The 24831-nt window shown below is 42.0% G+C and overlaps 2 protein-coding genes across 3 annotated transcripts in view; both read left to right on the top strand.

Annotated features, from left to right (window-relative positions):
* The window catches only part of pals1a (protein associated with LIN7 1, MAGUK p55 family member a), a 54927-nt gene extending 41074 nt beyond the window's left edge, over window positions 1-13853 (top strand). Inside the window, exons 9-12 of one of the 2 annotated variants that reach the window (XR_016492048.1) lie at window positions 1013-1418; window positions 7917-8119; window positions 8274-8384; window positions 10276-13853. Coding sequence is in view for 1 of the 2 variants with exons in the window: in XM_036962531.2 (XP_036818426.2) it covers window positions 1013-1180; window positions 7917-8119; window positions 8274-8384; window positions 10276-10452 (659 nt within the window). In the remaining variant the exon portion in view is untranslated. The remainder of the gene's footprint in view (window positions 1-1012; window positions 1419-7916; window positions 8120-8273; window positions 8385-10275) is intronic. The other variant, XM_036962531.2, reaches the window with a different exon arrangement.
* Window positions 13854-14390: 537 nt separating this feature from the next.
* On the top strand, window positions 14391-18572 carry LOC110505817 (eukaryotic translation initiation factor 2B subunit alpha a). The gene is made up of 8 exons (XM_021585270.3): window positions 14391-14627; window positions 15176-15424; window positions 15514-15593; window positions 15832-15983; window positions 16204-16310; window positions 16452-16549; window positions 16770-16913; window positions 17384-18572. The coding sequence occupies exons 2-8, from the start codon at window positions 15184-15186 to the stop codon at window positions 17507-17509; spliced, it is 948 nt and encodes a 315-aa protein (XP_021440945.1). The 5' UTR covers window positions 14391-14627; window positions 15176-15183; the 3' UTR covers window positions 17510-18572.
* Window positions 18573-24831: the final 6259 nt, after the last annotated feature.

The raw sequence follows: 24831 nt of genomic DNA, 5'->3' as shown, positions 1-24831 counted from the left end.
CAAGAACTGGAACGCTGCTGGGTTTTTCACACTCAACAGTTTCCTGTGTGTATCAAGAATGGTCCACCACCCTAAGGACATCCAGCCAACTTGACGCAGCTGTGGGAAGAATTGGAGTCAACATCCCTGTGGAATGCTTTTGACACCTTGTAGAGTCCATGCCCGACCAACTGAGGCTGTTCTGAGGGCAAAAGGGGGGTGCAACTCAATATTAGGAAGATATTAGTAATGTTTTGTACACTCAGTGAATATTGCAGGTGTCGTGCAGTTATTTGATTGCAGTTTAGGATGGCTGGTGGAGTGCGTAGTCTCTTAGTCCCACTCCCCATGGACCAGATGGCTGGAAGTAGAGTGTGGTAGAGTGCTGTAGCAGAGATGTTTGCAGACTGGTGTAGAAAGAACCTAATATGGGTACCCTGGGCCCGTATTCAGTGTCTCAGAGTAGGAGTGCAGTTTTGTATTTTAGATCATAGTGTATGAGATTATATTGGACACGGAGGACCTGATCCTAGATCAGCACTACTACTCTGAAACTCTTGGTGAATATGAGTCCTGGTTGCTGGGGGGGCTGTTTGTCTCTGGTTATGGAATGTGCGGCTGTGCTTGTTTTAATGCTTATGCATTATGCATGTGAAGTTATTCACACTTACTCTTCCCTTATCACTATTGACTGTTACTCATATCTCTTATACCCCGAGTTACTATTTTATAACCTGAGCAAAAAATAGCACTAGTAGTCGTAGGCCTGAGAAAGAGAGATCACTTACTTTAGCCAGCTTTAGCCAAAAGACCATGTTCTATGAAAGTTAGTATTTTCACTTTAATGGACTGTGGTTGGAAGGACCCCAAGATATAGTAGAAGAAATGACAAGAACAGGATAAATGTTGACGTTTCAACGAAAGGCCTTTCTCAGGCTCAAGTCTTTTTCATTATACCAAGATAGGAATAGTGTTTGAAATGAAACTAAAACTGTCTTGTTCCTGCTTTGTCTGCATCTCTGCTGCTCCCCAGACAACGACACTGAGGAGATCCTGACCTATGAGGAGATGGCGCTCTACCACCAGCCAGCCAATCGAAAGCGACCCATCGCCCTGATTGGTCCTCCCAACTGTGGGCAGAACGACTTGAGACAGAGACTGCTGTCTAGCCAGCCAGACAGATTTGGGGGAGCAGTCCCACGTAAGTGTCAAATTGATCAAACGTTTATTTTCAAAGGTGAACTTTCCCCTTGAACTGCACTCCTCAGTGCTCACTCTTCAGTGTTCCCTGAAGGCTTTCCTCAAACTCTCACTGTACATGTATTATCAGGCTGATCTATGTAGGTACTAGTCCATTGTCGAACGTCAGGTACTGCGACGGCTGAGGGACGAGCTTTGCGTAGGAGTGACACCATCTGACGCCAGACAATGGGTACTAGGTAATGATGCACTCATATGATATTTTTGCCCGATACGATATCCAATATTTTCCTTGACAAAAAAACCCGATACCGACATTTAAAATTTGAGCGGCCTTTTAAGCATTCTAGTACAGTTAAATACACTGCTCAAAAAAATAAAGGGAACACTTAAACAACACAATGTAACTCCAAGTCAATCACACATCTGTAAAATCAAACTGTCCACTTAGGAAGCAACACTGATTGACAATACATTTCACATGCTGTTATGCAAATGGAATAGACAACAGGTGGAAATTAGACACCACCAATAAAGGAGTGGTTCTGCAGGTGGTGACCACAGACCACTTCTCAGTTCCTATGCTTCCTGGCTGATGTTTTGGTCACTTTTGAATGCTGGCTGTGCTTTCACTCTAGTGGTAGCATGATACGGAATCTACAACCCACACAAGTGGCTCAGGTAGTGCAGCTCATCCAGGATGGAACATCAATGCGAGCTGTGGCAAGAAGGTTTGCTGTGTCTGTCAGCGTAGTGTCCAGCGCATGGAGGCGCTACCAGGAGACAGGCCAGTACATCAGGAGACGTGGAGGAGGCCCTAGGAGGGCAACAACCCAGCAGAGGACCGCTACCTCCGCCTTTGTGCAAGGAGGAGCAGGAGGAGCACTGCCAGAGCTCTGCAAAATGACCTCCAGCAGGCCACAAATGTGTTTCTGACCGTTTGAGCAGACACATGCAGACTCCATGAGGGTGGTATGAGGGCCCGACGTCCATAGGTGGGGGTTGTGCTTACAGCCCAACACCGTGCAGGACATTTGGCATTTGCCAGAGAACACCAAGATTGGCAAATTCGCCACTGGCACAGAAAGCAGGTTCACACTGAGCACATGTGACAGACCCCTTGTGAGACCATATGCTGGTGCGGTTGGCCCTGGGTTCCTCCTAATGCAAGACAATGCTAGACCTCATGTGGCTGGAGTGCGTCAGCAGTTCCTGCAAGAGGAAGGCATTGATGCTATGGACTGGCCCGCCCGTTCCCCAGACCTGAATCCAATTGAGCACATCTGGGACATCATGTCTCGCTCCATCCACCAACGCCACGTTGCAACACAGACTGTCCAGGAGTTGGCGGATGCTTTAGTCCAGGTCTGGGAGGAGATCCCTCAGGAGACCATCTGCCACCTCACCAGGAGCATGCCCAGGCGTTGTAGGGAGCTCATACAGGCACGTGGAGGCCACACACACTACTGAGCCTCATTTTGACTTGTTTTAAGGACATTACATCAAAGTTGGATCAGCCTGTAGTGTGGTTTTCCACTTTAATTTTGAGTGTGACTCCAAATCCAGACCTCCATGGGTTGATACATTTGATTTCCATTGATAATTTTTGTGTGATTTTGTTGTCAGCACATTCAACTATGTAAAGAAAAAAGTATTTAATAAGAATATTTCATTCATTCAGATCTAGGATGTGTTATTTTAGTGTTCCCTTTATTTTTTTGAGCAGTGTAGTTAGACCACTGCGTCCATGTGTGTGTGTTAAGGCACTGCATCTCAGTGCAAGAGGTGTCACTACAGTCCCTGGTTCAAATCCAGGCTGTATCACATCTGGCCGTGATTGGGAGTCCCATAGGGTGGCGCACAATTGGCCCAACATCGTCCGGGCTTGGCCGGGGTAGGCTGTCATTGTAAATAAAATAAATTTGTTCTTAACTGACTTGCCTAGTTAAATAAAGGTTACACACACTGACCAAAGAGTTATTTTGTTAGCAATTACGTGTGTCCCCATTACCAGTAAAACATAATCAAAACCTATTTCTTTATCTTACTTGCTGTGCTGTTTCGTTGTTCATTTGTTCAGTCGTTTCTTTCTCAACCAGGATTTCTATGGAACACGGTTGGGTCTTTGCTGTCAAAGAAAGATGCACATCAAATAACACTATGATGTGTCATGTAAGCTTGCTGACCAATCAGGACCTGAATATGACTGCACGTCACATAATAATTGAACTCGTTCATACATTTTGTACGTAGTTATTACACATTGACTACATTATCACTCGTATTTCATATGTCATAACGATTCATCAATACTTATGCTATGATGCTGGTAAAGTTGTCTCGCACACCTACAGTGCTGGTCATTAAAAAAATAATAAGCTAACTAATGGATGCAAACAATGTTCTTCCCCAAAAACATAGCAAACGACAAATCTGTTTCAGTAGCTTATAGCTAACTATATAGCTAGGTGTCATCTAAAATAATCCTAACTTATAAGACAGTTCTTGTTTGATTTAATGGTCGGACCCATCTATCTGAAGCTAGCCACAATAAGGATTAGCCACAATAGTGGACTTTGAGGTTAGCCTTCAAAATAAGTTTGTCATTGACGGTGATGCAAATGAATACAAATAGTAGAATTATGCCATAATTGAATAGATCATGCTCAATGAGGTTGGAATGTTATATACAATCAACAAAAGACAATTTGTTAATTTGACAAAAATCTGTTTAAAATCATTCTGAATGTATTATACTTTAGAATTTCATTGGGAGTATACTTATTTCACTGTACATCCTTACTTATGGTTTGTGGATCAGTGACACCCAGAGAACATTAGCATTGTAACTCTTATCGCGGGACTCAAACAACTGTGAATTGAGACACATTTATTGTCAACCTATGTGTATTGAAAACTCTTCCTGAGGAAAAACAATACTGCGTGGATGTTTGAGTCTGATAACTCTGAGGAGGAGTATTGAGTAGACTGATACCCCATTTCATTGCTCCCCAATCATTAGGTAGAGCTATACAGTGCAATATGAATGTCAATACACCCAATAGGCTGACTGGGGAGGTGATGTCACTGTCCCGCGATAAGAGCACCGCTAATATTTGCGTAAACTCTTAACAGTTGTGTTCTGTGGGTGTCACCGAGTAGACTTTTACCCCATTTCACATTTCAACCTTGTTTAACATTATCTAGTCTAAATATGGCATGATTCCACCAATTGTAACCTTTTGCATTACTTTCGAATAGGTACTTTTATTTTGAAGGCGAACTGCAAATTCCACTATTCTGCCTAATCCTTATTGTGGCTAGCTTCACAACACATAACCCGGTCCGATCGAGCCTCACTAGCCAGATGAAGCTAGCTGGCTGCTTATAACGTTAGCTTTGGGCTGGCTAGTGTTAAGGGTTGCGTCAATCGAATCTGGTATCAGGATAAGTATGAAACTGAGTCACCGAATTGTATACTATGTATTTTTTATTAGCTAAGCCATAAGTGGTAAATGCAATTTTCGTATATACGGGCTCTCTGTCACACCTCACAGAGAACTGACTTGTTCCTGACAAAGATATTATAATATACTCTTGACAGAAGTAGTTCCTGCTTCCGAGCCGGCCTGTCAGAGTAGAGACTGGGCGTGGTTTAAACTCACCCAGCCTATCGTTGATTGTTGGCGCACAAGCTGGTCCCAGCCTCCTAGGCGCTTCAGTGGTCAGTCGTTGTAGTTGTGTAGAATATCTAGGCGCTCACACACTCAATACAGTTATCTCACACCTGGCTCCTGTTATCTAACAAAATACCGTTTGTTCTCACAACACTACGTTCTGAATGTGCCCCCACCACTCATTGCACAGTTCTTGTCTTCATGTTATTCTGTATTTTTCCATCATGAGAAAGGCCCATGGCCCTGAAACAGTTAACAATGTCTCAAGTCAGCTATGTTGCATAACACATATACCCACACAAGCCAACAGCAAATAATATTCCATCACATATGATATGGTAAGGGCTATAGTGTATAACACAGAACCTCACACTAGCTATTTATTTTCATGAACTGAAGCTCAATTGGTGAACAACAAGTGGCTACCTAGCTAATACTTATTCACAATAATTAATTAATCATTGCTAAGGATAGTAAAAATGACTGCAGTTTCTACTGGTCATTGTTTTCAGGCTGGTTGTATTTGTGCTAGCTAGGTACCAAGCTAAAGCTAGCTAGCTACCCCAGAAGTTGCGGTCAAACAAATAATACTTTATTACCATCGCGGTATTGTAAACACATTGTTCGTGGCTGGTGGTTGCTTGTTTACAGACGTTTTTGTACAGCTTTGACAGTCCTACTGATAGTAGTGGTGGCGCTTGGCTTGCACGTGTAAATTCACAACATTCTACAATAGAACTGCTATTTGACGTGTCAAATTAAAAGCGTATTTAACTCGTCAAATATATTTTTGGACACGCAAAGACCCAAATGGCCTTCCATAGTATGTCGTGAAGCTATTACTGTGTAACTTGGTAGGGCAACATTTGAAAAATAGCGCACTTAGTAACGTTAATGTGTACCGGTGCTCGGCCTGTCACGAAAGCCAACATCACCCACGACAGAGAACGGTTGATTATCTTGGCATTAATGGATTTCGCCTTTGAGTTGTCTTGCTGAAATTATCTTATTCTTTTAAATGACTGCTCGACTTGTTGATAGGTTAGGAATGCTGTGTTGCAGTGTAGAGCAACATTTTACATGGCGTCGTTTACATTCACCTTAGCCAAATACATTTAAACCCAGTTTTTCACAATTCCTGACATTTAATCCTAGTAAAAATTCCCTGTCTTAGGTCAGTTAGGATCACCACTTTATTTTAATAATGTGAAATGTCAGAATAATAGTAGAGTGATTTCTTTCAGCTTTTATTTCTTTCATCACATTCCCAGTGGGTCAGAAGTTTACATACACTCCATAAGTATTTGGTAGCATTGCCTTTAAATTGTTTATCTTGGGGCAAATGTTTTGGGTAGCCTTACACAAGCTTCCCACAATAAGTTGGGTGAATTTTGTCCCATTCCTCCAGACAGAGCTGGTGTAACTGAGTCAGGTTTGTAGGCCTCCTTGCTTGCACATGCTTTTTCAGTTCTGCCCACACATTTTCAATAGGATTGAGATCAGGGCTTTGTGATGGCCACTCCAATACCTCAACTTTGTTGTCCTTAAGCCATTTTGCCGCAACTTTGGAAGTATGCTTGGGGTCATTGTCCATTTGGAAGGTCCATTTGCGACCAAGCTTTAACTTCCTGACTGATGTCTTGAGATGTTGATTCAATTTATCCACGTAATTTTCATTCCTCCTGCAGTCCCTCCTGCAGCAAAGCACCCCCACAACATGATGCTGCCACCCCCATGCTTCATGGTTGGGATGGTGTTCTTTGGCTTGCAAGCCTCCCCCTTTTTCCTCCAAACATAATGATGGTCACTATGGCCAAACAGTTCTAATTTTGTTTCTTCAGACCAGAGGACATTTCTCCAAAAATGTATGCTCTTTGTCCCCATGTGCAGTTGCAAACAGTCTGGCTTTTTTATGACGGTTTTGGAGCAGTGGCTTCTTCCTTGCTGAGTGGCCTTTCAGGTTATGTCGATTATAGGACTCATTTTAATGTGGATATAGATACTTTTATACCGGTTTCCTCCAGCATCTTCACAAGGTTTGCTGCTGTTCTGGGATTGATTTGCACTTTTCACACCAAAGTACGTTCATCTCTAGGAGACAGAACGCATCTTCTTCCTGAGCGGTATGATGGCTGCGTGGTCCCATGGTGTTCATACTTACGTACTATTGTTTAAACAGAGGAACCTGGTACCTTCAGGTGTTTGTAAATTGCGCTGAAGGATGAACCAGACTTGTGGAGGTCTACAAAAAATGTTGAGTTCTTGGCTGATTTCTTTTGATTTTCCCATGATGTCAAGCAAAGAGGCACAGAGTCTGAAGGTAGGCCTTGAAATACATCCACAGGTACACCTCCAATTGACTCAAATGATGTCAATTAGCCAATCAGAAGCTTCTAAAGCCATGACATAATTTTCTGGAATTTTCCAAGCTGTTTAAAGGCACAGTCAACTTAATGTAAACTTCTGACCCACAGGAAATTATGATACAGTGAATTATAAGTGAAATAATCTGTCTGTAAGCAATTGTTGTAAAAATTACTTGTGTCATGCACAAAGTAGATGTCCTAACCAACTTTCCAAAACTATAGTTTGTTAACAAGACATTTGTGGAGTGGTTGAAAAATGAGTTTTAATGACTCCAACCTAAGTGTATGTAAACTTCTGACTTCAACTGTACATTATATAGGTATGCACGTCTGCTTTGACATCAGTTTTGCACATCGGCGTTAAGCTAGACATCGGGACCATACCGTTGTTGGCATTTTTAGCTAATATCATCCGATTCTGATATTTTCACTGATATATTGTGCATCCCTTGTACTAGGTTGTAAAGATTCTAGATGTTTTAGGGGCATACCAAATGGTCAATGAGAATGTATTTGTACTGTAGGGAGTAAATATTCCTCAACACATTTAGAGGGTATAGAATTTGATCATTTGTATTCATTCCAGATATAATTGTTCAGTCAGTGTCTGTTGTATCCCTTCCACTGTCCTGTTTTTTTTTTTTTTTTTTGCAATAAAAATGTCAATCATTTGTTTTATTTTTGCTCATTCCAGACACGACGCGGAACAGGCGTGATGTAGAGGTGAGTGGGAGAGACTACCACTTTGTCTCCCGCCAGGCCTTTGACATGGACGCCACTGCAGGGAAGTTCATTGAGTCGGGAGAGTTTGAGAAGAACCTGTACGGAACCAGCACCGACTCTGTCCGCCAACTCATCAACATGGGCAAGATCTGCCTGCTCTGTCTGCACACACAGGTGAGGGGGAGAGTGATTGGTGGGAAGGAAATAATATAGAGAGTTGAGAGGGAGAGGAGGCCAGACAGAGGAAAATAAGAGGTATTATAAGAGAACATAAATTGTCTATGTTGCTGCCGTGTCTGACTGGGAGTTCTCTCCATCCTCTCTCCAGTCGTTGAAGACTCTGCGTAGCTCGGATCTGAAGCCTTACATTATCTTCATCGCTCCTCCCTCCCAAGAACGGTTGCGAGCCCTCCTGACCAAAGAGAGCAAGAACCCAAAGGTACTGAATCCTTCAAACACCACATATGTTTTCTCCATCGTTTTGACCCCGAAGGGTCCTGTCTGTCAGTAAGATTGGTTTACTAAGCCTTGGTCAAGCTCATCCACTTGACATCTAGCAATCAATCATTATTCAAATATACACTGCTCAAAAAAATAAAGGGAACACTTAAACAACACAATGTAACTCCAAGTCAATCACACTTCTGTGAAATCAAACTGTCCACTTAGGAACCAACACTGATTGACAATAAATTTCACATGCTGTTGTGCAAATGGAATAGACAACAGGTGGAAATTATAGGCAATTAGCAAGACACCCCCAATAAAGGAGTGGTTCTGCAGGTGGTGACCACAGACCACTTCTCAGTTCCTATGCTTCCTGGCTGATGTTTTGGTCACTTTTGAATGCTGGCGGTGCTTTCACTCTAGTGGTAGCATGAGACGGAGTCTACAACCCACACAAGTGGCTCAGGTAGTGCAGCTCATCCAGGATGGCACATCAATGCGAGCTGGTGCAAGAAGGTTTGCTGTGTCTGTCAGCGTAGTGTCCAGAGCATGGAGGCGCTACCAGGAGACAGGCCAGTACATCAGGAGACGTGGAGGAGGCCGTAGGAGGGCAACAACTCAGCAGCAGGACCGCTACCTCTGCCTTTCTGCAAGGAGGGGCACTGCCAGAGCCCTGCAAAATGACCTCCAGCAGGCCACAAATGTGCATGTGTCTGCACAAACGATCAGAAACAGACTCCATGAGGGTGGTATGAGGGCCCGACGTCCACAAGTGGGGGTTGTGCTTACAGCCCAACACCGTGCAGGACGTTTGGCATTTGCCAGAGAACACCAAGATTGGCAAATTCGCCACTGGCGCCCTGTGCTCTTCACAGATGAAAGCAGGTTCACACTGAGCACATGTGACAGACGTGACAGACTCTGGAGACGCCGTGGAGAACGTTCTGCTGCCTGCAACATGCTCCAGCATGACCGGTTTGGCGGTGGGTCAGTCATGGTGTAGGGTGGCATTTCTTTGGGGGGCTGCACAGCCCTCCATGTGCTCGCCAGAGGTAGCCTGACTGCCATTAGGTACCGAGATGAGATCCTCAGACCCCTTGTGAGACCATATGCTGGTGCGGTTGGCCCTGGGTTCCTCCTAATGTAAGACAATGCTAGACCTCATGTGGCTGGAGTGTGTCAGCAGTTCCTGCAAGAGGAAGGCATTGATGCTATGGACTGGCCCGCCCGTTCCCCAGACCTGAATCCAATTGAGCACATCTGGGACATCATGTCTCGCTCCATCCACCAACGCCACGTTGCACCACAGACTGTCCAGGAGTTGGCGGATGCTTTAGTCCAGGTCTGGGAGGAGATCCCTCAGGAGACCATCCGTCACCTCATCAGGAGCATGCCCAGGCGTTGTAGGGAGGTCATACAGGCACGTGGAGGCCACACACACTACTGAGACACATTTTGACTTGTTTTAAGGACATTACATCAAAGTTGGATCAGCCTGTAGTGTGGTTTTCCACTTTAATTTTGAGTGTGACCCCAAATCCAGACCTCCATGGCTTGATAAATTTGATTTCCATTGATAATTTTTGTGTGATTTTTGTTGTCAGCACATTCGACTATGTAAAGAAAAAAGTATTTAATAAGAATATTTCATTCATTCAGATCTAGGATGTGTTATTTTAGTGTTCCCTTTCTTTTTTTGAGCAGTGTATTTTATAAAGCCCTTTTTACATCAGCAGTTGTCAGTGCTTTGCAGATACCCAGCATAAAACCCCAAAGAGCCAGCAATGTAGAGACAGAAGCACAGTGGCTGGGAAAAACATCAAGCTAACCTGGGGAAACATGCTGTGTTCCTTCTCTTATCCCCAACCCTTTCTCTACATCAGCCAGAGGAGCTGCGTGACATCATCGAGAAGGCCCGTGAGATGGAACAGAACTTTGGCCACCTGTTTGATGCAGCCATCGTGAACACAGACCAGGACAAGGCCTATCAGGAGCTGCTGAGGCTGATCAACAAACTGGACACAGAGCCACAATGGGTCCCCTCCTCCTGGCTACGCTAAAGGCCGGGGCAGTATAACACACCCACAATGCTAACCTGACTAGAGCCCTGTAAAATCTGCAATGCACAGAAAGTGAACGGAATCACAGAATCAATACATTGAAACATAATTCAACAATATGCTAACATTTATTGAACTTTGTAGGCAATCAACTAAATGTATTGAAAATGTATTAATTTTCCCACGTTTATCATAAGACATGAACAGAATGCATCAGTGATTCTTATTTCCTGTAAGTTTCTGAATAAGCAAAGATAATTCCTCGTCTGTATGTGCAGTGCGTGCGTTTACCACTTTGTGTAGCCATTAGCAATGATGCTAATGAAAAGTCTTCTGGTAGATGGAAAGGCTTTCCCAAAAACCTTCATTTAAATGTTAACTACAAAGTAGCCTATGCTGACCTTGCAGAATTATATTATTTGCATCAATCCAGTGGGTATTTGTTTTGCAAACTCTGTCATCGCATGCGAGCTACAAATACACTGCTAAACAACAGCCTCTTGCTAGCACTGGAATTAAAGGGTAACTACACCACCCGAAAATGAACATAAAAAATAAAAAAAAATCCTAGACATCAAAAGTTGTCTCCCGATGTGGTTTGAGCATTGTTATGGACTTAAAACATCCAATTTAGTTGTTTTATATTTTAAAAAGTGTGATTTTGAGAGTGAAAACCTGAAAAAACAAGGGGAAATGGAAATCTGGAAAAACTAAAAGGAGAAAACGGTATTGGGGAAAAACTAAATGGAATCTTACAGATTTTTTTTTAAATGTTAAAAATTGTATAGGGCCCCTACCTGATACGCACACAACGCTGAAGATTTGCCTTGACTCAATTCTCCAACCACAGTCTCTGTGTGAGACTGGAGGTAGATCCTCAATCACCACAAGCTGAAGATTAATGAAACAGTTACAGCTCTTATCACTATTATGCTGAACTGAACTCTTCAATTCACTTCTGAGACTGCCTGGGGAAATTAATTTGATGTATTATTGCTCTGATAATTTGTCCTTTTTCCTTTTTTTTGTTTCTGTATTTCTCTTCACTAAATTAACTATTCACATTCCAGGTAGGAAGTATGTAAAGACGTGGCACTTGTGGCAGAAATATAATTAATGCTTCTATCCTGCTTTTGATAATTATTTATAATTGTAAATATATTGTATTTTAAATAAGTTTTCAAAGATGAGAAGAAGAACCCATAGCTTCTATGTATGAAATATTATTATCCAGTCAGTGAATGTCTCTCCTACAATTACACAGAGGTTGTTGTACCCATGCTCTGTCCGTGTGTGAGGTCAGGTGTGTCTGTGTTCTCTAATGTCGAACTGACATCACTCAGCCATAGTCTGGAGTGTTGGCAGTAAGGTGCCTCTGATCTCTAACATAGCAGATGGGAATGGGATTAGGCTACTACAAGTATCATCATGGATGGGATTTGTTCACCTAATGAAACTATCTGTGAGGTGATCACACCCAGGTGTCGGATTACATTATCTCAGCATCTGGGCTCTCTTTCCACTGCAGCAGCCCTGGTTTCAAGTACAATTTGAATCATTTCAAATACTTTAGCTGTGCTTGATTGAACAATAGAATTGTCCCACAAGTGCAAACCCTACCCCCATCTGGCACTCCAGGTAGATGAAAGCAAAACCTGAAAGTATTTGAATTATTTCAAATGCTATTTGAACCCAGGTCAGCACTACCCTACAGCACAGCACAATGCTGGAGGTTTATCTAACTGGTGTTTTGACATAACAATAATTAGATCTGAGAGGTGCTTAAGAGTCAGTGCCTCATTCTAATCTACTTGCCTTATACCCTTTTCAAACTATCGTGCCAATCAACACTACTGTGCTGGCTCTGATATTTTATTTTCACATTGTCCTCCAGCATGGTCTTAAACTATGGTGGGTCATAACCAGGCCAGTTCAGGTCATAATTGGCTTAGTACTAGAGGATAATAAACTAGCCCTAACACCACCTCTCACCCAAGCGCTATAGGGTGTATTTATTACGTTTTGCAACAGAAACCATTTACAGTTTTAAGAACCAAACTGAACCAAATGGTACTAAATGGGGAGGGACCTACCTGAATTTGTCCAATAGACATTTTGTCGTTCCAAAGCGTTTTCCGTTTGTAATAAATGGTTTCTGTTGCTAAGTGCTTTGCAACAGACTAAAAATTTTACAACAGAATCTGCATAAATAATATACCCCTGGTCATAACTAAATACAAAAAACTGTCCTGTCCAGAATCCCAGGATTTAAAGCAACATTTATGATAATGAATAAAGATTATTAGAGGTGTTTAAAAGTTTGGACACTAAACCCTCCTGGGGTAGTTTTAGTTTTATCTCAGTATTCATCATGTATAGTTCCTGTGTTACTCTGTAGGAGTGTAACCATAGTGAATGTAACCAGTACTATTCTATTCACAGAAAACACTAAAGAGTATCTGAGCACCGCTGTCTGTGGGATTATATTAAATGCATTTTCTAATTCACTCAGATTCATTATGAACGATCCATCTATGCTGTATTTTTAATCTGATGGTTTTCACCACAGGTGATATTTAAATGTGTGACATACATCTGTGTTTTGTTTTCAGAGCTGTTATTGAAATGAGTCTGTGAAATGAACTTGAATGAACCGATAAGCCTAAATGCGGGGAAATTACATTTTTTTTTAAATTATGTTTTGTTGCATATGTTCATAGGTTGGAGCTCACGTGTGTGTGTGTGTGTGTGTGTGTAGAGGCAGAACTCACTGAAATGCAGGCAAGTATTATCTCTAGTAGACACAATGGGGAAACATTGTCTTCTTCGTCTTAACAACGATCTGTTTCACATATTATAACACCATTTTAATTTGGGTTATTATTGATGATATTGTGGTGTCTAGATATTTGACATTGATATACATGTAATGTTAAAAATATATGTATTATGTACAGAGTAATGCACTTGTAGAATGATCACTCTGCCACCCTTCCATCCCTTCATATTGCTTCTGGAACCAGAACTGAGGTTCTGCTGGTACTGTCTCCATGACCCCCTCAATTCAAGCCTGATCCCAGATCTGTTTGTGTTCTACCCAACTCCTCTGACTATTTCTGTCATGTATGCCATAGTCAGAGGAGTTTGTAACAATTGGCTTTATTTATTGTCTCGGAGTTGGAGAACAGATCTAGGACCTTGTCATCTCTGTCCATATAATATTATTCATTATAATATATCTTCAGTCTGTGCAGTACACACCTTGTGTAGATGTTGAGCTGTTTATTGGAAGTAGAGTTGTTGAATGTAAGGTTACTATACTATAAAAAAAAAAGTTTTTATTCCTGTAAATCTGTTTTTGTAGGAATTATTCATGTAAATTAAAGACCAGATTGATAGAAGTAGTGTTTGGTTCCTTCATTTCTTCAGCACTGTTCTCTATTGCTCCTCTAATGTTCCTTGAGGAAGGAAGGAGGGAGGCAGATGACATCAGACCAAAGATTTGAATACCCTACTCCTTGAAGTTTGCCCTTTAGTGTGTGTACTTTACTGTATTTATACTTGGGATATCACTTTGCAACAGTAAAAGTTCACAAATCACTGGAGGATGTCGTATTTAACCTTTATTTAACTAGGCATGTCAATTAAGAACACATTCTTATTCACAATGACTGCCTACCCCGGCCAACGCTGGGCCAATTGTGCGCCGCCCGCCCTATGGGACTCCCGATCACAGCCCGTTGTGATACAGCCTGGGTGTCTAGTGACGCCTCTAGCACTGAGATGCAGTGACTGATGCGCCACTCGGGAGCCACTTTCTGAATCATGTTCATGCCATTTTTATTGTGTAATACTGTATGTAAGTGGTCAACTCAATGTGAAAGAGTAATCGATCTACCAGTATGTCAAGTATTTATTAACTTGCTTCAAAACACTCAGAGCGACACCTTGTGGGGAAAAGGAAAACTACAAATTTAAGTGGAAACACTATCAGAAAAAAATGTTTCTGAAGGTTTCCAGTTCCGCTTCCGGGTCAGATCGCATGTTCACGCATGCTGATGAAATAGTTGAATTCGATCTTTGAAATTGTTACTTTTTGAAATTACTACAATTTTAATGTAACAACTTAAGGATATAGTTAAATATCAATATTTGGATAGATCTGTAGCTATAAGGTGAGTACTTAACGTCTGAGTGTTATGTTCGGAATGAATGAATAACTGCTGATGAACGCATGAGACTCAGCAAAGCGGCGTTAGCTAGCTAGCATATTCATCTGGCTATCCTATCCAGCTGATCCTCTTCTATACATTATCAGTAGCTAGCTGATGGGGCTAACTAACAAATAATACAAAAAAAATGTAGCTGAACTAGAAGCTTACTAACGTTAGCTAAAAAAACTTGTAGCTGAACTAGAAGCTAGCTAACTAACGTTAACTTGCTTGCTACTGTAGCTAGCAACCTTTGTTACTATAAGGTTGCTAGCTACAGCAGCAAGCAAGTTGTCATATGCGCATCCTTCTAGGCCAGCTACAAGTTCTATGATAATTTGCTATATAACGTTAACGGTCTGCCTCTTTCAAGCATTACCGCCTGTGCCATAAAGGTCCAGACCTCAGAGATGGCATAATGACATAGGGTAGTGGCTACAGGCTGAATGAGAATACAATAACTAGCTACTATCCTCTGCAATATACTTTATGGTATCCTCTCGTCCACACAGAGTGAAGAATGCCGTCATTCAGCTGTAGATTCTACCAGCACAGGTTTCCAGAGGTGGAAGATGTGGTGATGGTCAACGTGCGCTCCATCGCAGAGATGGGCGCCTACGTTAGCCTGTTAGAGTACAACAACATCGAAGGCATGATCCTGCTGAGCGAGTTGTCTCGCAGACGTATCCGCTCAATCAACAAACTCATCAGGATTGGACGCAACGAGTGTGTGGTCGTCATCCGAGTGGACAAGGAGAAAGGTGAGAGGAAGAGTCCTATGTGGATGTGATGGCTTGTCTTGTAGCCTGGTCCCAATGATTGATGGTTCATTTCCCTACTCTCTCTCTAGGTTATATTGATCTGTCCAAGAGAAGAGTTTCACCCGAGGAGGCAATCAAGTGTGAAGACAAATTCACCAAATCCAAAACGGTATGTTGTCTAAGTCCTTACATCGCCATGTTCATAGTGTAATACCTCTACCAGCTAGTACAATGTCATCTTTTGCCTTTGGCTGAAAATGCAGAAGGGCTGGTTAAGAAGGGCATATATGTATATGTATATGTATTCAAATATTTTTGCCGGTAAACCTAGACCTGTGTGTCTTCTGTCATGAGCGACTTTGGGTCTTTGAAAAACGCAATATAAATATGTAATATTACTATGACAGGTGTACAGCATATTGAGGCATGTGGCTGAGGTTCTGGAGTACACTAAGGAGGAGCAGCTGGAGAGCCTGTTCACGCGCACTGCCTGGGTGTTTGATGAGAAGTACAAGAGGCCTGGATACGGAGCCTATGATGTCTTCAAACAGGCTGTGGCGTGAGTACTGACATCCTGGTCGGGGTTGGTGGAGGGGATTCTCTTGTTGAGATCCACAAAATTATTTCCTAGTTCCAATGTGTTGAAAACAGCAAAGTTCTGTAACTAGAAATGGAAGAAAATGGTTCTAGAGCAGATCCACACCAATAGACATATTATTTGGCTATTGCACTGGATGTCCCAGGATTGAATGTGTTAATATGTCTGTTTTGGCCCACAGGGACCCAGCCATTTTAGATTGTCTGGACCTGACAGAGGAGGAGAAGGCTGTGCTCATTGACAACATCAACAGAAGACTCACACCACAGGCTGTCAAAATCAGAGCAGGTATGCACATGCTGTACAGTACACCTAAAGCTTACCTGTCTACTTGTACATCATTTACATAGCAGTAGCTTGATGAGTTTTGATATAGTATGATAGAATATTATTTTATTCTAGCATATTGCTAACACGTCTCTCCCTCAGACATTGAGGTGGCCTGCTATGGCTACGAAGGCATTGATGCTGTCAAAGAAGCATTGAGGGCGGGGCTAGGCTGCTCCACAGAGGCCATGCCCATCAAGGTCAATAACAACAACAAACACCCCTCAACAGTCTGTTTTTCTGAACCCAGATTAGACATAGTATAGTCCTAGACTAAAAAAAGCATTAATTAAAAGTGACTTCTAGTCCAAGACTGGGCTTAATCTGTGTCCGGGAAGACGTCTGTGTCTGTGTATCACAACAACATAGTCCAACACATGATTTATCCCTTATAAACCTGTGTCTTCTGCTCTCTGACAGATTAATCTGATAGCGCCGCCGCGCTATGTCATGACTACCACCACGCTGGAGCGCACGGAGGGTCTCTCTGTCCTCAACCAGGCCATGGCTGCCATCAAAGAGAAGATCGAGGAGAAGAGAGGGGTCTTCAACATCCAGATGGACGTCAGTGCAATAGGATGCAACTATATTGTCCAATTTGCATATTTTTTGCTGTCTTTTGATGCTACAGGAAGAGAGGGGAAATGGGAAAGACCAAGCTTGGTTGGGGGGTGGTGGAGGTTTCATGGAAACTTTCTTGAAACCCCTGCCATACAGTTGTGGCCAAATATACTGTCACTCTTGTACTTTTTATAAATAATAATCTATTTCTTCTGAAATAATTTGAAATTGAAAAAAATTGGTTGTTGCCATATCTTATTGGCTTTTCAACATTGCAGAACCAATTTAATTGTAAACTTAAGTTTTACAATTAAGAAAACTACAAGTGACGATATATTTGGCCACAACTGTATGTAATAAATACATTGGAAATCTTACTTACCAGAGATACCACATTAAAACGGCAAGAAGGTTCGGGACAGCGCATTTAATGTCAATTTGTTTGTCTTCCTGTGTGTTGTCTTCCCCTCCAGGCGAAGGTTGTGACAGACACCGATGAGACAGAGCTGGCACGCCAGCTGGAGCGACTGGAGAGAGAGAACGCTGAGGTGGACGGTGATGATGAGGATGGAGAGATGGAGGCCAAGGCAGAGGACTAAACTAGAGGAAAAACAGACGGCTTGGATACAACGACAAGACCAATTATACACAGTCCAGGGCCAGTATTAGTAAAGCATCTCTGAGTAGGAGTGCTGATCTAGGATCAGGTCCTCCATGTCAATGTTATTCATTATGATCTTAAAAGGCTAAACTGATCCTAGATCACCAATCCTACTTTGAGATGTTTCATGAATACAGGCCCCAACAAACTTTAATTTCAAATCAAATCGTGCGTTCTAGAACGTCTCTCCAACTGAACACAAGCCTCTGTTGGTCAGTACCAGGGACCCTCAGGAAGACTGAACCAGAGAGACGGCTACAGGTGCTAACTATCATACTGCCAAACACAGAGCTGGGAAATGCCCCTGCCATTCTCCCAATGGACAAAATAAACACATTCATATTATCACTGAACCCTAGCTGTTTGAATTGCGTCCCAAAGGTGAACAGTGTGGTTGGTTGGGTTAGGTTTAGCCTGCTTGTTCAATCTGTTTGTGCTGTAGCCAACTCCTCTGTGTGGAAGTGAGGATAGAATAGGACCAGGTTTGGTGGGGTGGTCATCTCGTGTAGACTGACTATGTAAACATAAACATCTGACCAAATGACTCCAGATTTTTGCTCTGCGTTAACTGAGATTAGTGGGTGGTGACTTGGTCCCATACTTAATGATCTGTAGCCAACTCTTTGTTACACATACAGGATGAGACCAAGGTAGAGTGAGTAGAGGTTCACTTGAAGGTAGATTCTGGGAATATAATTTATTAGAAATGCATATCAAGCAAATAAGGACATTTTTTTTTAGGATTGAGGTGTTTTGAAAGTGGCCTTGTCTTTCTCCCCCAACTCCATGTAAGGACAATGGTTTTCTGGTCTTTTTCCACCTCACTCTTTTTCAAGTGAAATGTTGGAAAGAAAAGGAGAAGTATACTGCTCATCCTGGACTTGCATGGATCTTTTAAGGATGCATTTGTAAGGCTATTTTAAGAGTTTACTCTGGGTTCATTTATATGTTTACAGGGCTACATTCTTCACAACATTAAACAAATTATTATTTTTGTTGAATATTTTCTAATTAATTTGTATTGTCTGGTTAGAAGTGATTGAAAGTGACATCCACCTAAATGTGAGATGCATTTGTAGTTTGTCTGCACTACAAATCCAATTTCTTGTTAGCAATTGGTGGTAGTTGCCGTGTTCACGTCGTGTCGGGAACTTGCTTACTCGTAGAAAGATGATACTCGAGTTTCCCACATGGAAAGTATCAGAATCAACCAATAGGAAGCTCTATGCAAATAACCTAAGTTAATTTTATCTCAAGGGTCCCAAATTTCTGATAATGCCGCATTCACGTCATGTCTGTCCATGTGAGGATACAGCAATAAGCAGACTGTGCCTTCCTGCCTTTGGGACAACAACTCCCATTGTTAGTGCATAGACAAGACCATCTCGTCATTATAGTATCTCTGGTTAGGCTAAGCTAGCCACGCATCTGTAGCAAAACTGCTATTGAAGGTTTTAAATGTTTAATTGACAAACTAAAGCCAAATGAATTAACAGTAGCGACAACATTGCTAGCTAGTAAACACCCTCTTGGAGGCGGTAAACTATGGAGCTTCGTGGACCTTCAATCAATTGTATATTTCTCTCCCCTTCCTATACGCCTAGATCTTCGTGGACGAGCCTCTGGTGGCGCCCAACCCAATACCTCATCAACATGTCGGGCATCCTGGGAGCAGTGGGGGAAGCTATAGGAGGACGAGCTCATTGTGATGAGTGGAGTATAATAAATTGAAAGGTGTCAAACATATGGAAACCACTTTTCTCGCCTTTCCATTGATTCCATTCCAGCCATTACAATGAGTCCATCCTATTGCGCCTCCCACCAACCTCTGTCTGGGAGGCATTCCCAACCAAATACCTCAACATGGCAGCCATCATGCTGGGAGGCCTGCTGACGTTCCCAACCCAATGGTTGTGTTCCCCTGCTCAGATGTTGCATGCATCAACCAATGGTTGTGTTCCCCTGCTCAGACGTTGCATGCATCAACCAATGGTTGTGTTCCCCTGCTCAGACGTTGCATGCATCAACCAATGGTTGTGTTCCCCTGCTCAGACGTTGCATGCATCAACCAATGGTTGCGTGCCACGTCATCAAGCCTTTATTTACTATTTTACACCTAGGGTTAACCCACTATATAAGAGATTCTTCCAAATTGAACTATTCCAGGCATTTGTATATATAAATTCCACTTGTACTTAATCAAAAGCCTTTTCAAAGTCAGCTATGAATACCAGAACAGGTTTCCCTGATTTTTCACTGTTCTATTGTTTCCAGTACTTGTCTTATATTATCTCCAATGTATCGTCCATGAAAAACACTTGTCTGATTAGGATGAATGATATATGACAATAGCTTTTTAATTCTATGCGCAATGCATTTTGCTAGAATTTTTGCATTACAACACTGAAGTGGGGTCTCCCCAAAAAATTGATGGACTCTTTATATTTACCACTTGGGTCCTGTTTCTTGTTGAGTATCTGATAATCTATGATTTATGTAGGAGTGGTTAAAACATGCTAAATATGGTCCTCTCTGAGTACATCAAAAATGTTTAATACAGGGCGTTCTGAAAGTATTCAGACCTCTTGACTTTTGTTACATTACCACCTTATTCTAAAATGGATTACATTATTTTAAATCCAAATCATGTCCAATCAATAGAATGTACCACAAGTGGACTCCAAGATTTAGAAACATCTTAAGGATGATGAATTGTAACAGGATGCACCTGAACTCAATATCGAGTCTCACAGCAAAGGGTCTGGATACTTATGTAAATGTGTGTTGTTTTTTAATACATTTTCACACAAAAAAAAAGTCTAGGTATCTGAATACTTTCCGAATGCACTGTATACCTCAATTTCGGCTTTACATGAGTCTTTCGGTACAGCTGTTAATTTTACATTATTCATAGAAAAAAAATCCTCACAATTAACTTCGGTTAGTGGAGATGGAGGACACTGAAACGAAAACATATGCTTAAAGTACTTTGCTTCCTCTTTCAAAATATTGTTTGGTGTATCATGGGGTGACTGACATTTTGGTAACATTTCTATGTTGAAGATTTAAAGAATATATTTTTATAATATTTTACACTATCTTTCTTGAATATGTCCTTTTTGTTTTTCCTCTAACTTATTCTGTGCCTCTATGGTACAGTTTTTATTGCTAACTATCTGTACTGTTAGTCTCTCTATTTCTTTTGTTAATATGAACTCTTTTGACCTAAATTGCTTTTGTTTTATAGATGAGTACTGATTGCACGGCCTCTAAATGCACATTTAAGTGTCCCATACAATTAGGGGATCTGCTGTACCTATTTGATGTCGGAAACTTCAATTATAATTTATCCTGTCCTGGTTAAAAACAAGTTGTCATCCTCGCCCATGTGAAAATTCTGTAAGAGTAATGTGTATGCATGCCAATTATTTGAGGGTCCGACCGCATTCTGTCCTCTATCAACACTTTTTAACTTTTGGTGCCATCGAGAATGACATAAAGTAGCCAAGGGGACTAGCTTGCGTGAGCCTCCACCATGTATATCTCACCAGGTCAGGGTATTTAAGGCTCCATATTTCCACTAGTTCCAACATATCCACGATAATCAGGATTTCCTTAAGTGCATGGGGGTGATAGGTTGTAGTGGGATTTCCTTAAGTGCATGAGGGTGATAGGTTGTAGTGGGATTTCCTTAAGAGACATGAGGGTGATAGGTTGTAGTGTGATTTCCTTAAGAGACATGAGGTTGAAAGGTTGTAGTGTGATTTCCTTAAGAGACATGAGGGTGATAGGTTGTAGTGGGATTTCCTTAAGAGACATGAGGGTGATAGGTTGTAGTGGGATTTCCTTTAGAGCATGAAGGTGATAGGTTGTAGTGTGATTTCCTTAAGAGCATGAGGGTGATAGGTTGTAGTGTGATTTCCTTAAGAGCATGAGGGTGATAGGTTGTAGTGGGATTTTCTTAAGAGACATGAGGGTGATAGTGTGATTTCCTTAAGAGCATGAGGGTGATAGGTTGTAGTGTGATTTCCTTAAGAGCATGAGGGTGATAGGTTGTAGTAGGATTTCCTTAAGAGACATGAGGGTGATAGGTTGTAGTGTGATTTCCTTAAGAGACATGAGGGTGATAGTGTGATTTCCTTAAGAGCATGAGGGTGATAGGTTGTAGTGTGATTTCCTTAAGAGCATGAGGGTGATAGGTTGTAGTAGGATTTCCTTAAGAGACATGAGGGTGATAGGTTGTAGTGTGATTTCCTTAAGAGCATGAGGGTGATAGGTTGTAGTGTGATTTCCTTTAGAGCATGAGGGTGATAGGTTGTAGTGTGATTTCCTTAAGAGCATGAGGGTGATAGGTTGTAGTGTGATTTCCTTAAGAGACATGAGGGTGATAGTGTGATTTCCTTAAGAGCATGAGGGTGATAGGTTGTAGTGTGATTTCCTTTAGAGCATGAGGGTGATAGGTTGTAGTGTGATTTCCTTAAGAGCATGAGGGTGATAGGTTGTAGTAGGATTTCCTTAAGAGACATGAGGGTGATAGGTTGTAGTGTGATTTCCTTAAGAGCATGAGGGTGATAGGTTGTAGTGTGATTTCCTTAAGAGCATGAGGGTGATAGGCTGTAGTGTGATTTCCTTAGGAGCATGAGGGTGATAAGTTGTAGTGTGACATCCTTAAGAGCATGAGGGTGATGGGTTGTAGTGGGATTTCCTTAAGAGCATGAGGGTGATAGGTTGTAGTGTGATTTCCTTAAGAGCATGAGGGTGAAAGGTTGTAGTGGGATTTCCTTAAGAGCATGAGGGTGATAGGTTGTAGTGTGATTTCCTTTAGAGCATGAGGGTGATAGGTTGTAGTGTGATTTCCTTAAGAGCATGAGGGTGATAGGTTGTAGTGTGATTTCCTTAGGAGCATGAGGGTGATAAGTTGTAGTGTGACATCCTTAAGAGCATGAGGGTGATAGGTTGTAGTGTGATTTCCTTAAGAGCATGAGGATGATAGGTTGTAGTGTGATTTCCTTAAGAGCATGAGGGTGATAGGTTGTAGTGGGATTTTCTTAAGAGCATGAGGGTGATAGGTTGTAGTAGGATTTCCTTAAGAGGGTGATAGGTTGTAGTGTGATTTCCTTAAGAGCATGAGGGTGATAGGTTGTAGTAGGATTTCCTTAAGAGACATGAGGGTGATAGGTGGTAGTGGGATTTCCTTAAGAGCATGATGTTGTTAGGTTGTAGTGGGATTTCCGAGACATGAGGGTGATAGGTTGTAGTAGGATTTCTTTAAGAGCATGAGGGTGATAGGTTGTAGTGGGATTTCCGAGACATGAGGGTGATAGGTTGTAGTAGGATTTCCTTAAGAGCATGAGGGTTGTAGTGGGATTTCCGAGACATGAGGGTTGTAGTGGGATTTCCGAGACATGAGGGTTGTAGTGGGATTTCCGAGACATGAGGGTGATAGGTTGTAGTAGGATTTCCTTAAGAGCATGAGGGTTGTAGTGGGATTTCCGAGACATGAGGGTTGTAGTGGGATTTCCGAGACATGAGGGTTGTAGTGGGATTTCCGAGACATGAGGGTTGTAGTGGGATTTCCGAGACATGAGGGTTGTAGTTGGATTTTCTTTACGGTCCATTGACTTTAAAGAAAATATAACCATATAATCTCCCACCATAATAATAGAGTATTGTATTGCTTGTAGGTTTGATAAATTATCATATATATTTTTAAAGTGTGGATCATCATTATCTGGACAGCATAGATTAATGAGCCAAATCTGTTTATGGTCCAATGACATATTTAAAATAATCCATCTACCTTGATGATCTGTTTGGACAATTTGCACATTCAAATCAAAATGATTGTTAATTAATATCGTCACACCTTTTTAAATTTCTTTGCCCATGAGAGAAATATATCCCCCAAACATTTTTCATATGTTTCCCACATACGCTGAAAACTTGTCAGCTGCTTTTCCTTAACTCTGTGGTCCAACTCATCCCAAACCATCTCAATTGAGTTGAGGTCAGGTGATTGTGGAGGGCAGGTAATTGTCCTGTTGAAAAACAAATGATAGTCTCACTAAGCGCAAACCAGATGGGATGGCGTATCACTGCAGAATGCTGTGGTAACCATGGTGGTTAAGTGTGCCTTGAACTCTAAATAAATCACAGACAGTGTCTCCACGGTGGAAACCACACATGCAGAGATCATCCGTTCACCTACTCTGTGTCTCACAAAGACACTGCGGTTGGAACCAAAAATCTAAAATGTGGACTCATCAGACCAGAGGACAGATTTCCACCAGTCTAATGTCCGTTGCTCGTGTTTCATGGCCCAAGCAAGTCTCTTTTATTGGTGTCCTTTTCGTAGTTGTTTCTTTGCAGCAATTCGACCACGAAGGTCTGACACACGCAGCTTTGATGCACCTGTCCTGACCTCGCCTTCTGTATGATAGCAGGGTGAACAGTCCATGGCTCAGGTGGCTGGGGTTCTTGATGATCTTCTTGGCCTTCCTGTGACATCGGGTTCTGTAGATGTCCCGAAGAACAATCAGTGTACATGATGGGAAGGAGACAGGTTAAAGAAGGATTTCTATTGAGACATGTATTATGTATGTGTGCCATTCAGAGGGTGAATGGGCAAGACAAAATATTTAAGTTCCTTTGAACGGGGTAGGTGCCAGGCGCACTGGTTTCTGTCAGGAACTGCAATGCTGGTGGGTTTTTCACACTCAACAGTTTATTGTGTGTATCAAGAATGCTCCACCACCCAAAGGACATCCATCCAACTTGACACAACTGTGTGAAGCATTGGAGTCAACATGGGCCAGCTTCCCTGTGGAACGCTTTCAACACCTTGTAGAGTCCATGCCCAGACGAATTTAGGCTGTTCTGAGGGCAAAAAGGGGTGCAACTCAATATTAGGAAGGTGTTCTTAATATTTTGTACACTGTGTATAAGGAGGCATCCCAAATGCCACCCTATTCCATATATTGTGCACTATTACTACAGGGCATTAGTGTCATTCGGGACTGAGACTGGGCAATCCTGTAATGTTATGGGGTTGAGATGGGGAAGCACCTCCGTGGTAATGTATTCACCCTTGTGGATTCTGATGGGTATTCCAGAGTTTGTAGCTTCGGGAACAGGAACTTTGCTATCAGTTCTTATTTCACTGAACTGATGATCTGAGTGATTCATCACAAATGGCTGGCTGGTACACTGCAGTGAACGGCCCAGATAGGCTATTAGCAGCGTATGCATTGAGAGCACTGT

The sequence above is a fragment of the Oncorhynchus mykiss genome, chromosome 25 (assembly GCF_057628025.1).
Source record: "Oncorhynchus mykiss isolate SJ-2025 chromosome 25, ASM5762802v1, whole genome shotgun sequence".
Classification (NCBI taxonomy): Eukaryota; Metazoa; Chordata; class Actinopteri; order Salmoniformes; family Salmonidae; genus Oncorhynchus; species Oncorhynchus mykiss.
Note: the sequence above shows the minus strand (reverse complement) of the source record. Positions and strands in the feature narration are given on the sequence as shown.